The 17,253-nt window shown below is 38.8% G+C and overlaps 1 protein-coding gene across 1 annotated transcript in view; it reads right to left on the bottom strand.

Annotated features, from left to right (window-relative positions):
* Window positions 1-14,299, bottom strand: part of LOC144970481 (rho guanine nucleotide exchange factor 17-like) — a 111,057-nt gene extending 96,758 nt beyond the window's left edge. Inside the window, 2 exon segments of the mRNA XM_078910175.1 lie at window positions 7,825-10,298; window positions 13,920-14,299. Coding sequence (XP_078766301.1) covers window positions 7,825-10,062 — 2,238 coding nt within the window. The 5' untranslated portion in view covers window positions 10,063-10,298; window positions 13,920-14,299.
* Window positions 14,300-17,253: the final 2,954 nt, after the last annotated feature.

The raw sequence follows: 17,253 nt of genomic DNA, 5'->3' as shown, positions 1-17,253 counted from the left end.
GTGTAGTAGTAGTAGTAGTAGTAGTAGTAGTAGTGTAGTAGTAGTAGTAGATAGTAGTAGTAGTAGTATAGTAGTAGTAGTAGTGTAGTGTAGTAGTAGTTGTAGTAGTAGTAGTAGTAGTATATAGTAGTAGTAGTAGTAGTAGTAGTAGTAGTGGTAGTAGTAGTAATGGTAGTAGTAGTAGTAGTAGTAGTAGTAGTAATAGTAGTAGTAGTAGTAGTAGTAGTAGTAGTAGTAGTAGTAGTAGTAGTAGTAGTAGTAGTAGTAGTAGATATTATAGTAATAGTAAAAATCAGTCGTAATTGCTATGTTGCAGCTAATCTTGTTGTTTTGGGGTTGTTTTTTTTTGGTGTGTTTTGTTTTGTTTTTTGTTGTTTTTTGTTGTTTTTTTTTTTGTTTGTTTTTTTTTTTTTTTTTGGGGGGGGGGGGGGGGTGATTTTGTTTTAGTGATTAAAACAACAACAATAACAGGAAAAAATCGCAGTGCATTTAGTCTATCTCTGCTGATGACCGTCCATTGGGGTCGTGGCCAACACAATTTATAGGTGTAGAACTAAGGAATCTACTATCAAGAAAGAGAAAAACAATGTCAGTGAGTCACATACTTACGCCATCAGGGCACACTCGTTGTTTACCAAGACAACAGCGACACCGAAAAGATATCAAGGTGACGCGACACCATTGGATACCTGGGAGCAAATCGTAAGCCACGGAATCTAAAAAAAAAACCCAAAAAACTGTTGTAAGTTATAACTAACACGCTTCAACAGTCGTAACGTCACTTCCCTCGTCATGACGCATGGTAACTTAGTAAACTATCGGAACAATGGCGGACGCCCTTATGAAATATTTCTCCGACGAGCATAAAAGCGTATCCAGAGGGGAAAAAACATTATAAATTTGATCATGTTTTGACTTTTACACATTCTGATCACAAGACATGAAAAGTTCTAGTAAGCATGAAGAATAAAAAGTACAGATTTTCTTTGTTTAGAACCACGATGGCCGCCGTTGCTGGGCGACGTGATATCAGACTATTGAATCCAATTAGGGTTGGGTACGCACTTCTTGCGATAGATTTTACAAAATTTCGGAGGGGACGTGACCAACAAAAAACAGTAGGTGTAGAACGAAGGAATCCATCAAACAAGGTTCCGAAAGCTCAGCTGGTAGTGGAAGAGAGCACTCGCTTCATATGGAAAGGAACCGAGATCTGGATCTCAAGAGCAATTCATTCGTGTGCCAAGTTAAAGTTATAGTTTCCGAATAAGCGTAAAAAAAAAAAAAGACAAATCAATCGCTCAACCAATACAATATGTTGAGCTTTCTGAGGCAATTGGCCGATGTGTGATGTGTAAGAGATGCATATATATATTATATATATGTAGACCACCATGTTATTTTATACGCAGAAGCTACATGCTATTTAGCAAATCTGATAACCGAACGCAATTATGGGTTTGATTTAACATTGTTGCAATGAACAATATTTTGACCATAACATTTGGCTCATCAGACCTGCAAACATAAGGAACGAATATGACGTCACTCAGCTCTTTGCTATTGTTTTTTTTTTTTTTTAGACAGCCATTTTAATCATTCTCAGTACGTAAATCATATCAATCAAGACTATAAACGTACAAGGTTACACATAGTCTTGTGTGTTGGTACGTTTTTATACGGATGGTGGATGGTGTGAGTATTTTTACCTTAACGCTTCAACAGTCGTAACGCCACTTCCCTCGTAATGACGCATAGTAACTTAGTAACTGGCTCTAAACTATAGGATCAATGGCGGATGCCTTTATGAAATATTTCTCGGACGAGCATAAAAGTGTATCCAGAGGAGAAAAACATTATAAATATAATCTTGTTTTGACTTTTATACATTCTGATCACAAGACATATGAAAAGTTCGAGCCACCATGAAGAATAAAAGGTACCGATTTTCTTTGTTTAGAACCACGATGGCCGCCGTTGCTGGGCGACGTGACATCAGACTTGAATCCAATTAAGTAGACAGAATGAGGACGTCTCAAGAGACGTAAGTGGTCCATACAGCGGGTGCTTTTCCCATTTCCTTCTACCCAACCACCAAAAGTGGAAAATGTTCAAAAATATTTTTTAAAATATACCAATCTAATTCTAACTGGTGAGGTAAATTAAATTCGAAAGTAGAAAAAAGCACCCATGTTCGACCGTCTATGGAACACCTTTTGTTTGTTTGGTTGTTTTTTCTTTGTTTTTTTGTTTTTGTTTTGGAGAAGTCGTCATACCGTCAGTAACAGTAGACAAACAGCTGATATGAGCATAATGAAATCAGTGTGTTGTAGTTGTTTGTGGCCAGCGATAGGTCTGGGTAAACAAGATGGTCACCACGGTCAAATTCACGGTGTCTGGGGCCGAGTGACTTGTTGATCGAGGTCACGCAGCATGGGGGAAAATGGCAGGTTGCGGAATTCACAACACGCTCACTAACACGTGTGTCATATACACTAACACGTGTGTCTTACACATATAAATATGTAACATTTATTAGCGGTCTCAAATCTGACAAGTGATAGAAATAAAACGACCAAAAAAATTTACCACAACAGTTGTCTTATCTTGTGAAACGAAGTAACCTCTAGAATATATTATATCACAATCATGTGATAACTTCTCCTACTTGGCCGAGGTCAACGTGTACTTATCTGCAGGTCTGATAACCCATCTCATTATGGGCCCATTGTTTATAATGGAAATAATCTCAAACCAAGGCAAAATATTGTCCATGACAACGACGCTAAATCAAGCCCATAATTGCGTTCGGTTATCAGACCTCCAAATAAGCCTACACAGTTCGGGGTAAATGGTTTGTCTTCATTTCGATGTCAAAATCCGATATCACTCAATACGCACAACTGGGATGTCCAGCATTCGCTAGACCAATAATTACCGACGTACATACTCTGGAAAAACACGTTATTACAAACGTTGGCCAGAAAACATAAACAACTCGTCCTTCAAGCATCGATCGATTAAACTGACCGCTCATCTTGCCAAAAGTTTTCAAACCTGTGACTTCACGGAAGTGGCACGATGTGGGTCAATTTAATCGATCGATATTTGAAAAATGAGTTTTCTGGCCAAAATGTTAAATAGTTTTAATTTTTAATGTTTGTTTTGTTTTTTCTTTCAAGTATGTACGCAGAATGGCCTTGTGCGTATTTCAAAACGGACTCACAATTTTAGTCGGTTACTTGAAGAAAAAACAACAACAAACAAACAAAACAAAACAAAAACTTGAGCTTTGTGGCAATATCCACTAAATGTGCTCAATGCGATTTACAAGGGTCCCTGACCAACAGCAACACGTAACAAGTAAAACGACACATGGTAAGGCGATATTACTTTTTTAAAAAAAAAAGAAATTTCTGACAGAGACAACGCTGTTAACGGCCAGGTACTCATGTTACACCCCAGTACGGTGAGAGAATGTGAGTATGTGAGAAAGAGCCTTTTCCAAGGACTCAACTATGCACCGAGCGAGGTTCAAACCCAGAAGAAGAAAAAAAAATATCTTTGAACGCAATTGCAGAATGAGAAAATTAAAAGTAAGACTGAGCTTTTGTGGTCTTGTGGTATGACACTCGCTTTCGGATCGGAAGGTCCTGGGTTCGAGAGGTGCATAGTTGAGTCCTTGGAAAAGGCTCTTTACTCACATTCCCTTACCGTACTCAAGTAGATCTTTCAGCACGAGAGTACTCCCAGTAGTCCAAAATAGAGTGGGTTTTTTTCTTTCTTCTGGTATCACCATAAACTAAGACGTCAGAGGGTTTTAGTATTACACTATGGTTTTACGATTATGACTGGTGATATAATTAGAAACAGGAAAACCCCAGCGAACACTTGGCACTGTCATCCTAACGCATTCTTAATTCTTGGGAAGAGAGGCCTGTGCCAGCATTCAAAACGGGTGGTCGGTGATGAGGAAGGAGAGAGAGAGAGAGAGAGAGAGGGGGGGGGGGGGGGGAGAGAAAGAGAAAGAAAGGGAGATGGAGAAAGAAGAGGGGAGAAAGGGAGGGAGTGAGAGAGAGAGAGAGAGAGAGAGAGGGGGGGGGGGGGGAGGGGGGGAGAGAGAGGAGAGGGAGGGGTGGGAGAGAGGGAGAGAGAGGGAGGGGTGGGAGAGAGGGAGGGGGGGAGGGAGGGAGAGAGAGAAAGAGAGAGCGATAGAGATAGATAGATAGAGAGAGGAGAGAGAGAGAGAGGGAGGGGTGGGAGAGAGGGAGAGAGAGGGAGGGGTGGGAGAGAGGGAGGGGGGGGAGGGAGGGAGAGAGAGAAAGAGAGAGCGATAGAGATAGATAGATAGAGAGAGAGAGAGAGAGAGAGAGAGAGAGAGAGAGAGAGAGAGAGAGAGAGAGTCCGTACGTATCACAACGGCTAAGCAAGTGTAGTGAAGCCATGAGGGGTCCGTATCTTATATATATTTTTTTTTTAATCATCAAATGCGTAACTACATATGGGACAGCGTGGCTCAGCGAAATGGTCTTTGCTTCGGACCCGAAAGGTACCGAGTTCGACTGCCTGTTGCTCTGTGTGGCCTTGAGCAAGTAACCACTTTGCGGTGCCGCTTTGCGGCTGACGCCTGGGTTATTCCAGCCCTCCCTTGGTATAGATCCTGAAGAAAAATTTCCCCTTAGAATTACTGGCAAATCTAAAAATTATAAAACTATTATTCTTTAAAGAAATGTATTTATATTTAGAGTAACTTGCAAACCTTTTTATATTCAAGGGTAATTCTATCATCCGGAGACTCAAATTAAATGGTCAATTAGAATATCTGCTAGGGCATAATGATCTGCCCTTAATTTGACCTTGGCCTTGGGAATCGCCGCCTGGCCACCCTAATGCTAGATTCATTTGCGCGCACCTACAGACTTTATTAGCCGACCGATTTAATTTTATTTATAATTAATGATTTAAAAGATTCATCTCGATCTATGTTTATTTCCACAATGTAATGTATAAGTATAATAAATGAGTGCCTGTTCGCAAAATAGCCTCTATTCATACGCAAATATTGTGGGTTCTCCATAAGTATTACAATTATGGTGGAAAAAAATAGTGTTATTTTCTATCTGGGTGTGACTTCTCGGGTTTCGAAAGTATCCTTCTTAATTATTCTAGTAAGTCTGTTTTCATGACTTCCTGAAGAAACAAATTAAAAAAAACACCGCAAAGCGGATTGACCATGGTGAATGATGTGCATTGCAGAGATATCAATTTTGAGGCCCTGATATCCCCAAAAAAAAAAAAAATGGACAAAGGAGTATAATCTGTGTCAGAAAAGAATGGTTGGTGAAAACATCTGGCACATTCTACCAAAAACATTATGTATGTATGTACTACGAGTACGAGCGAAAACAGTTGCAGACAGGCGTGAAATGAACCAGGCGCCAGAAAGCAATGGCATATAGGTTAAACAATGTGGACAGGCCAAGACAAAAGAAGACACCTAAGTGTGTGCCCACCTGTTAGTTCGTGTTATCAATACATACACTCCACCCCTATCATGTAACTATTCCTTGGAACGTCGCAATACCATTACAGTAATTTAATGTATTGTTCCGGTCGAACTGGTCCTATAACACCATTCTTACAAACGACCACCGCCATGATTGTGCGTCCATCGTGATTTGATGTACGACATATAGATTGCAGTGGATGCCGCTTAAACCAAAACGAAAAGCCAAACCGAAAACGAACGGTTGGTCATATTATTAGTAATAAGATTAATTAAAATCATTCTATCTTATATGTACATAATATAAGCGAGGAAAAAAACAAAAACAAACTGGAAAAGTTTGTAAGCCTGTGACCGCCGGAAGGACCATAACTGATGAAAGTCCGAAATTTCACCATACTCAATTTTTTCAAGTTGTTTTCTCTTGCACCCTATATGTATATATATATATATTATATATATATATATATATAATATATATATATATATATATATATATATATATATATATATATATATATATATATATATATCAATACTTATTTACACATATGTTTATAGATCCATCTGTTCATATATTTCTTTTTATTCATTAATTATTCATCTACTTATTAATTCATTAGTGATTATTCTATTTTTATTACAATATAAAACCGATTCAGAAAATGGTAGTTCCAAATATGATATTTCAACAAGTCAGTGTTTGACATTTAAAAAGTTTGATGGTGTGTAAGTGTGTGTGTGTGTTACTTTTTGTTCCTTTTTACCTTCTCGTCTGTTTTATTATTACATGTATTATAATATTATAGCTGTTTTCGGCTTAAAAGTGTCTTCTAGTGTATTAGTATTACTCCACGATGCGTAATGCACCCCCACAAATTCTGCACGGTGGTTGACACCACAATATATACTGGAAGTAATGAAACCCCGAATGCGTTGTCTAGAACAAATTATAGTTACGAGGCAATGGGATAGTCCTGTGTGACGTAACAAAAACAAATCACGATGATGATTATGACGACTCTCCACCACCCCCTCCCCCACAGCCCATAATTTCTCCTTGTGTCAACATTGACACCTTGCCCTGCCCCCGTAAGATTTCCTCCGTGCTTCGTCCTCGGTCACCGGGTATCTGGAAGTAATTTGGGAGGAATCCAGAGAAGAGATAATCTATCACGAATAAATTTGTGATACATACCGTGTGATCCCGATTAATTAAGCGTTAGCAGTAGCATACGATGTCATTGTACTTCTAGTGTGATCATTTTTTCATTACGGTATCGATACTATGCGTTTAGGTAAAATACACACAACATCCGCAAACTGGATATAGCTAATATACTTATACTAACACGCAAAACTCATGTGTGACCTTAAAGTTTAAAATCTGATTGGAATTTAGTGAGAAATAAGGGATATAATGGGTAAAAACAGGGGGAAATAACGGTGTGTATGGGGAGGGTAGGGGGGGGGGGGTAGAGCAGAGAAACGCGTGAAGGTATAAAAGTAAAAGTGTATGAGAAATAGCCCACTTATTTCTTCATTGTCTATTGATGACTACTAAGGGAATGTCAAGAATTTCACACAATCTCATACCACACGACGTTTGACCCAACCAACCAACCCAACCGGGGAGGAGTCACCAAACATAGATACAATAGATATAATGTTGAACGATACGTGTTCATCATTTAGATGAAAAATAAAAAATGAGGAAGGGTTCAGTGTATTACAAATTTTAAAAAGGTGAAAATACCTGGGGGGGGGGGGGGGGGGGGGCGCAAACACAAACACACACACAACAAAAACAAAAAACGAAACTAAAACAAGTCAACTGAGGAAGTCATGTGATTTTCTTCAGGTCTCACGATTCATGATGATACAGCTCTCACTCAACCAATCCAGGAGATGACACAACATATCGCGTTGTGAAAGGCGCTTTTAATTTTTGTTTTTAGAATAGTTGTAACAGCAGTAGCAGCCCGGACATGTACATATCTAGGTGGGAATCTATGATGATTTTTTTTTAAATTCTTTTTAATCTGAACACTTTACTCTAAAAACATTAAATTTGACTAGTATGCTTAGTACAGACTTTCTACTTAAAGTAAAAAACAGTTTTGTGTGTGGAAGAGGTAGATAATATAGATAAATAGAGATAAATAGAGAGAGAGAGAGAGAGAGAGAGAGAGAGAGAGAGAGAGAGAGAGAGAGAGAGAGAGAGAGAGAGAGAGCGACAGAAGATAATCAGTCAGATGGAAGCAACAGAGACTCAAAAAATGTTATTATGATACTAGTGTTGAATACTATGTACTCACTTTTATAAATCCTGGTTCCCGTTCTGGAGAGTCTGAACTGGAAAGTCTATCCTTATTCCAAACGGCTGGCATCGAAGTTGCTGAGCTGTTTGTATCTCCAAGAGGTAAAAACTCCGGTCCAAGACTCAAAGAAGATTTCGAATTCACCATGGCTTCATCTGACGTGATGCTATACTTCCTCACAACATCCTTCTCTCTGTTGGCAATGCCAGAATTCTTTCTGTTTTGAAGGACACTGGCAGAACTAGCACTACGGAAAATGTTTGGCTTCCTCCCAGTACCCCCCGATGTGGAAGGCACGCTGAGTAAATTTGTGGGACGTTCAGCCGGTGTTGGAGGGGGACCAGGGGAGGAACCATGAGGTGTCCCTGGGGCGGACAGAGTAAGAGTTTTAGTTGAGGATTTGGTTGGTGGAGGACTGAGTGTCCTCTCATGTTGAGAATAATGTGGTTCCATTCGAAAGTTAACATTTACACTTCCTTCTTCATCAGAACTATGAATATCTGCACTTCCACCTTCTTCTTCCATAGTTCCACTTGTAGAAAGATAGTTATCCGACCGTGATTTTTGTTTCGATTTCGATTCATCATCGGACATAACTAAATTTTTGTCAAGAACTCCGGCATGGAGCTTGTCTTTGGACAGTACTGGTGCACTGTGGGACTGAGGACTTTCTAGAGACTGAGGAAAATCGAGAACATCTCGTGTTTTGTCTCCGCTGGGATCACTTTTGGATTTCTGCTTTCCAGATTTGCCATTCTTTCTGTCAGACGATGACGATGAAGATGATGACATATCAGCACCTTCAGATGCCACACTCTCCATAACATCCTGATATTCTTGATATTCTGATCCCTCACTCGCAAACTGACTGTCGGCAAGTGAGAGTTGACTGTTTTGTTTTAAATCTTCCTCACTGTCTGTAGTTGATGATTTCAGAGCTGCAAAGCCATTACTATCTACTGATCCAGCTTCGCTGTGCATTGATTTAGCATGAGGTGGATGAGTGATAAACCTGGGAGATGATTTTTGAGCACCTGATTTCCCCAACTTGCCGGTTTCACTCCGTCTTTGTAATCTCTGACGAGGATGACCTTCAGGTGTTAATCTGGCCTCTGAAGATTTGGCCTCATCACTTTTTGTCTCTTTGAAACTACTGACACGGCCACGGGATGACACCATTGTTATACCTGACCGTCTTTCTGGAGGGAATCTTTTCGGAGGTTTTGTTGCCGCCAACTGTAAAAATTTTGAGTTCCGGGGTATGGGATGATAAATATAAGTGGACACAACAGGTTGAATTTGTTCCTCCATGTCTCCTATAACACCTTCATCCTCTACAGATTTATCTGATAAAGATGGTTTACCAAAATCTTCATGAGAGCGTGACATAAATTCAGCACCAGCATCACTTTCAGGAGATTTCTCCCTAATACCCACAGCAATATCACTATCAGGAGTTCTTTCCCTTCCTAGTTGAGAACCATCGGGAATGGTGTCCGGTACAGATCTGAAACTCTCTTCCGATGATGCCGAAAGCAAATGTGATTTATTGTCCTCTGCTTCTTCCAGCTCCAAGTCTTCAGGAGTTTCTGGAATTTGTTCATACATTCTTTCCATGGATTTCCTATCTGGGCTTCTTCTAGGACTCCCACCTGAATAACCTGGGTGTCCATGTGTCTGTAAATGTTGAGGGTTCCATTGTTCACATGTATTACCAGTTGATGCAATGTCCAAATACTGAGAGGTGCCCTCTTCATCGGTCACTCTAATTTCTTTCACATCCTCAGACGTATTAGTGTTGGACGGTGAAGATTGAAACAGTTTCGAACTTGGAGACTTTTTCAGTTTATCAGTCAGAAGCTTCAAACTTCTACTTCTATCCCTTGTGAAGGCTGATTTGGTGTTTGAATCATCTGTAGGGGAACCTATCCGAGGAGACCTACTTGGTGATGTATCGGTTGACACAGACTTTCCCTTGAACCTCGGCATTGTTCTCGAACGACTGAAAGTTTTCCAGTCTGTCTTTTTCAGGTTCATGATGTCTTCCATAATCGCTTTTATCTCCCCTCGCCCAGGATCAGTCTTTGATCTAGGACTAATGGACCTACCTCCAGAGCCTGCAAATGGTGGTAGCTTTGGCCGAGTCACTTTGGGAGAAAAGGAACTGGATTTGGGGATGGAACAGCTTGAAATTGTATCCTCAGTCTCCATGGCTTCTTGTGTTGGGTCTTCCATGTTTGTTGACGTGGTTATATGAAGATCATTTTTAGAAGGCTTTTATCTGGCATGGCCAATGCCCTTATGTAATTTCTGTTGGTTTTCCCATTGAAACTAAGACATCATCAAATAGTGCATTGTATCTGACCCTTCTTATTTGAATGTAGACTTTTTTTTAAAATGATCCCTTTACTCTCTAACTCATTCAAAATGTTCCCATGTTCCTCTAAACAGATAATCCCAGCGTAAGTTACCTGCAGAGTAGAAGATTTATAGAAAAATAAGATCAAACATGTCTTTTATAAACTTGAGTCTTACACTGGGAAACCTATTTGTCACAATTTTGAAATGCATGTATTTTTGGATACTACTATTCTTAAAGTAGCATGGCATGAACAACAAGTGATGGAAGTAAATATCATTGGCAATTACTCTGACTTTGAATCAGATTGTTATCGACCAGCAACTGATGCATTGGAAAATCACTGGTGAGGATATTTGTGGCCAGCCATGTCAAATCTGGTAATAAGTTGGAATTAACTAGCTGAACATAATTGCGTTTAAAGCTAAAATGACCCGTGATCGATAAATTAAAAATGTGTGTTTGACTCAAATTTTATAAAGTACGCTTATAATTAATTTAACAGCAGCAGGTTTACTCATAGATCGTACCACAATGAGATGAATGGTTATATTTATATCTTTAAATTAATCAATATTACAGCAGTGCAGCAAGGAAGCATTAAATAACAGTATCTGAAAATACATGTATTTCAAAATTGTGATAACAGCGTGAAAAGGATTCTAAATTCAGATTAGAGTTACCTCTTACCTTTATTTAAGAGCATTATCATATATCTGATAAATTACATTTTTTCCTTTATTTATTTGTTTATTTATTTATGTGCTTATCTAGTTATCTCTCCTCACTTTATTATTATGCTGATATTATCTAATATAATTTTTATTGGGATGATGTAACTCATGTGATTATTTCTGAAAGGATCAATAAAGTATTATTATTATTATTAATATTATTTTTCCAGGTTTTAAAAAAGACTAAAGTATTTAAAGTAAATAAGGAAGAGTATGTCAACCATTCTGATTTCCATCTGTCTTTTGGTAAATCAAAACCCTTTTAACAAAATATCAACTTCGAAATTCTACTCCCGTTTATCAATGTTGGTTGGTTGTAAATTGGAAACGGTTTTGTTTATTTTTACAAGTCAAGAATTTATGCATAGTTTTTCAGTGAAAAGGACAAGTCAAACAAACCTCTTAAATTTATTCAGCTATTGTAACCCTTACTTTTGAATGCTTCACACAAAAATCTTATCTTTTACCTTTTCAAAACAAGTCAAGAATTTTGACCAAGTTTTCAGACAAAAGGAGAAGTAAACAAATCTCTTAAGGTTATTCAACCATTGCAGCTCTTCCTTTTGAATGCTTCGCATAAAAACATCTAATTAGACAAGAATTCTAATTCAATGAGTTCTTAATGACTCCCATGATGACCTATGACCTCATGAAGGAATTCCAATGTAAACAAGGAATGAGAAGGAGATGGATGAACCCAGTCAAAAAGCATTGGCCTGGAGACTGACACTGCATCAACCTGCCATTATCTTCCCAAAAACTTTCAAAAAATCGTTAAATCTTATATGTACTTGTTTTGCACCAGCAAAATTATAATAAACACGATAAATGCCAGTGGCTAGGTACTCTGTCATACCTGAGTGGTGCAGGGAAAAATGTACTAAGTGTTTATCCCATGACAAAATACTTTGATTTGTTGCAAATCAAGGCACTATACTGCTGTGACTGTTGTTACAAAAGCATTATAAATTATAAACATTTCGTGAAGAGAAGAGATGATATGAATATGAAAAATGCAATTTCAATATACTCAAGAGGAGGGATAATTTTGTATGCTTTTCAGTATCAAGGGGGTCCGGATAGCTCAGCTGGTAGAGCACTCACTTGACAATCAAAGGGACCAAGATCGATCCTGATGCAGTTGAGATTTTTTTCTGACCCCCCTGTCCACCCAGCAGTGTTTGGATAGCTGGGCTTGTTAGATCTAGTGAAAGTACTTTGCGGTAGACTAGCATCCTATCCGAATGGTAGCAAACAATTGCTATTGTCCATTTCACTCTATGGAAACCAGAATAAACTATGGCTCCATTGGCCTAATGGCTCTGACGGACTACTTTTTTTCTTCTCAGTATAAAGATTGTTTGCGACACTTCAGCTAAGATCCAAGACTAATGCTACATTCATTTGAAATACTGTTATTCACTTTCAACAGTACCTCTGACAATTTGCTAACTTTCATCTGTATTATTAAATTAAAATTATGTCCAGAGTGACGAACACATGTCTGCAGAGATTTGATATCCAAACGCAATTATGGACTCGATATAATAACATTGTTGCAATGGACAATATTTTGTGTCGGTTTGAGAGTATTTCCATCACAACAATGAGCCCATAACAGTTTGGGTTTTTTTATAAAGTTGTCACATAATTTTACTTAAAAAGAAGTTCAAATCATGTCTGCTTGGGAACTGGGAATCAGAAAATAATATTCTGGTATTGATTCATGCAAAATGTAAACAGCTTTCTATTTTCTTTTTTTTTTTTTCATAATATAAATTTAAAAAAAAAAGAGTTCAGCAACAAGTGTTAGACAAACATGTCTTGGGAGAGAATAACTAGCACCTGTGTCCAGAAAGTAGGAGTTGTCTTTTTGTTTTGCTTTGTTTTGATTTTTGTTTGTTTTGGTTTTTTTTGGGTTTTTTTTTTTTTTTTTTTTTTGGGGGGGGGGGGGGATTTTTTTCTTCTTCTTTTTACAGTTTGGTCTTTCGCTTTTAATTTTATATTTTTTAATTATTTCAATTTATCTATTATTAAGTCCGAGTATCAAACGCTTTCAATTTTTTAAATATTTTTTTGTAAAAATGGACAATTCATGATTCATTGTATTGTTTGAGAGTTTACATTTTTTTTTTTCGTTTTTGTTTTAACTACAACAATGAGACCATTACAAGTTAGTCAGACACATGTTCTTGTGCGTGAGTACACAAAGACGGGGAATGGGTGAATGCGCAGAAAAACAAATAAAACAAACAAAACTGGGAACAAGATCATAGCAAATAAAAAATCCAGATATTGAGCTTTATTGCACGGCTTTTAAATCATTAAGAATTTGTGTTGTTTTTTTTAATTTTCAAGTTTTCATTTTATATTGCAAGGTAAGGTCAGAGGATGAGGTGGAAGTGGGGGGGGGGGGGGGGGAGGGCAGAAGAGGTTACTTTTAATTAACTAAAAGGGGGAGGGGATATGTAGTGTTCAAATATGATTATAAATTAAATATACAAAACAAACGCAACGAAACTGAATTGTTTAAAAACCCCGACAGGATTCACCTTCAATTACGAAAATGAGTTAAGTTTCTTCTATTGACCCCCCCCCCCCCCCTTCCCCCCAACTAGTGATATATATGAAGAGTTATTGATTGTAGGTATAAGTAAGAAGCATAAGTAAAAGGGAAATATACAGATCCATGACATGTTTCGTAAAAGTTTTCTGCATAAATAAGTCTAACATCGAAGATGCAGTTCCACCGTTCCAGCGATTGAGGTCAGCAGCTGAGCTCGGCTGAGAAAACCCCGAAACGAAAACCTCACAACAAAACTTCACTGATTTCTGAGAAGTTAGTGATCAAAAATACTCACCAATATCAACAACAAGAGGTTTTCAATCCTTTCCAGAATCACGCAAATGAAATATTATAAGTGCAATGCAATCACAGAAGCAATAATCACTCGCAAAATAACTTGAAACCTATTTCAAAGTTATCAAACGCAACTTACCGTCCAAGTTTTCGTTCCGCCATGTTGGGTTAGATAGAGTTGCCCCCTCTCCTCCTCCTCCACTCGCCTTCTCAAATGAAACGAATGGCGCCGCGAGTTTCGAGGCCTCCCTCCTTGCCTCCTCCGCTCGATCAAAGCCCCTAACCGAATGAAAACGTTTTTCACCTGTCAACAAAAGGAACCTCTTGTTCGGTTATCCAACCATCGTTGACGATGTTGTGGTCATCAAAGACAGCTAACTGTAGAAATCACAATGCTTGACAAACCATTTTTTTTTCTCCCTTCATGGGCAGGCAAAAATCCACGGTATTGAGATAACAGAAATTTGGCAGGAAGTCGCACCTTCAAGTCTTACATTCTTAAAGACGGGTCAAAAACTTGCGATCTATTTTCAGCCTGGAATTCCAGGGATAACATAGAGCCAATATGGGGAGCAAGAGGATGAACTTGAGGCGAGAGATGAACAGAACACTGAAGACGAAGTTTGCACGCGAAAAGTAGGTAAGCAAAGAGAAAAGATGCGCGTGCGTTTGAGCGCGAGCAGTGTAGGTAGTACCAAGCAGGCTAGGCTGTAACTGCAATGAATCGTAGGTAGTAAGGTAGGTTTCTAGGTACCTGTGCTTCCTCTCTTTTATCTTGTCCATAAGCCAATAAAATCTTCCCCACCCCCACCTCCGCCCCTCCACCTAATTCATTTACTCACCCCCCCCCCCCTCCCCCTCTTTCCAACTGCTCTCGTTAATTTCCTCTCTGTGTTTAACTCTGTTGCACCGTGATAAATATTTACATTTCCTCCCTTTTTGTCAGGACATGGTCCGCCTGCATTTCGGAGATGGAGAAAGTGAAAGTTTTACGAATGTTTAATTTTGAAATAATATCATCATCATCAGCATCACCACCACCATCATCATCATTGTCATCATCATCATATCATCATCATCATCATCATCATCATCATCATCATCATCACCACCACCACCACCACCACCATCATCATCATTGTCATCATCATCATAATCATCATCACAACCAACAGCACCATCATTATCATAATCACCATCGTCATCATCATCATCATCATTATCATAAAATAATATATGAACATCCACATAGCGTATTTCACGCAATCATGATGCTCAATGCTCACCTTTCTACACCAATTATTCTCCAAGCAGGCCACTCGGAACCAAATTAATGACCATGACATAAGTACAATTCACCGGTTAGACGCCCCTTTTCCAACACTATTACAATTATATCCTTTAGAGAGCGGCGGGGGCTGCCTGAAGTCTGGGATCGTAAAAATACGAACGAAAAGGTGAAAGTGGAAAGGCTTCAAATAGGAACAGTAATGGTAATGGGCGTATCGTATCGACTATGTGCTCTAGTGGTATGACACTCGCTTTCGGGTCGGAAGGTCCTGAGTTCGAATCTCGCTCGGCGCATAGTTGAGTCATTGGAAAACGCTCTTTACTTACAATCTCTCACCGTACTCATGTGTAAACTGAGTACCTGGTCGTTAACAGCGTTGTCTCTGTCGGAAGAAAGTGTAATATCGCCTAACAGGCGTTGTGTCTCGTTCTATGTTACATGTTGCATTTGGTCAGGAACTCCTTGTAAAGCGCTTTGAGCACGTTAGTGGATATTGCGCTATTCAAAAGCTCAATTTTTGTTTCAATTTTTTTAAAAACCCTTCGTCGGCAAAACAATAAACAGAGTAACATTGAAAACAAAACAAAACAAACAAAAAATATAATGATAGTTTGTTTTATTTGTTTTAATTTTTGTTTATTGTTTTGCTGACGAAGGGCTTGTAGTTGAAACTTCCATTGTCTGTACTTTTCCCATCCGAAGCCATCCGTTTACACCATTTCGTTAGTACAATGTCCTTTACTACACAATATTATAGCCGTACTCAATGAAACAACGACGAAGCCAGAGTTTTGCGAACACTGTCACCCGTCCAATTACTTACCACGCTCAACAATGCTTGGATTTGTTACAAGAAGGGCCTCCGTACAGTTGAGTAATCGACCTAACATAAAAATAAGAGAATTCATACCGCACAATATCCACTAAGAACCTGCTCAAAGCGCTTAACTTGAGGACCCAGACCAAAAGCAACACTTAACATGTAGGATAAGACATGGCGCCTTTCAGACAGAGGCAACACTGTCGACGGTCAGGTACTCATTTTACTCCCGAGTACTTTGAGAGAATGTGAGAAAAGAGCCTTTTCCAAGGACAACTATGCGCCTTTGAGAGCGGGCTCGAACCCTGGACTTTCCGATCCGAAGGCGAGTGTCCTACCACAAGACTACACATCAAACACCATCATTCCATTTGAACTCAAATGATAAAGATGTCATTATACAGATAAGGATAAAATCCCATTAATTCATTCCCAAAATAATTTTTTCTTCAAGGTCCATTCGCGGGAAAAAACTGGAATAACCCAGCCGTAAGCCGCAACGCAGCGCTACATATTGAGCTACGGTGAGGTGACTTGCTCAAGACCACTCAAAATGTGAATGTTGCTGCTCGAAGCTCGAAGAAATAAATAGGAATGTGAAATTGAACGTAAGCTTCAATCTAATAAACGAAAACAGTTAAAATGGACGTTTCGGGTTTCCCCTTATCAACAAAACAGGATGAATGAAACACTACAGACACATTAGATAATGTGGTAGTGGCGTTGTGAAGATGAATAAACAAAAACATTGATGGGGCAGGAAACAAAGGAGCATACTGTTTCCTGCCCATCAATGTTTTTGTTAGATAGATAGATAGATAGATAGATAGATAGATAGATAGATAAATAGATAGATAGCGGAAGATATATAAATGTACAGATGGATAGACAGATAAGTGGATACATAAATAAATTAAGAAAAAGATTTACAAATAGATAGATGTTTAGATATGACTGGATATATGCATATATAATTAGATAGGTAGATAGATTGGTGGAGAAATAGACAAATCAATAGACAAACTGATAGACAGATAGAGCGATCGATTGCTAGATATAGGAAGGGATAGAGCGAGGAGGAAAGATAGAGAGAGGGGTAAATACATAGAGAGAGAGAGAGAGAGAGAGAGAGAGAGAGAGAGAGAGAGAGAGAGAGAGAGAGAGAGAGAGAGGGGGGGGGGGGGGTGAGATGTTTATCCTAAACTCTACAGATCTTCCTTTACATGTACCAATTTAGATAAGAAATTTTAACGAAAAAGAGATGGAAGAAAGGTGATTTGGGGTGGGGGGGGGGTCTCTCTCTCTCTCTCTCTCTCTCTCTCTCTCTCTCTCTCTCTCTCTCTCTTTCTGTCTTTCTTTCTC

The sequence above is a fragment of the Berghia stephanieae genome, chromosome 4 (assembly GCF_034508935.2).
Source record: "Berghia stephanieae isolate SIO BIC M18660-M18661 chromosome 4, UCSD_Bste_1.3, whole genome shotgun sequence".
Taxonomy (NCBI): Eukaryota; Metazoa; Mollusca; class Gastropoda; order Nudibranchia; family Aeolidiidae; genus Berghia; species Berghia stephanieae.
The sequence above is the reverse complement of the archived record's forward strand: the minus strand, read 5'-3'. Positions and strand labels throughout refer to the sequence as shown.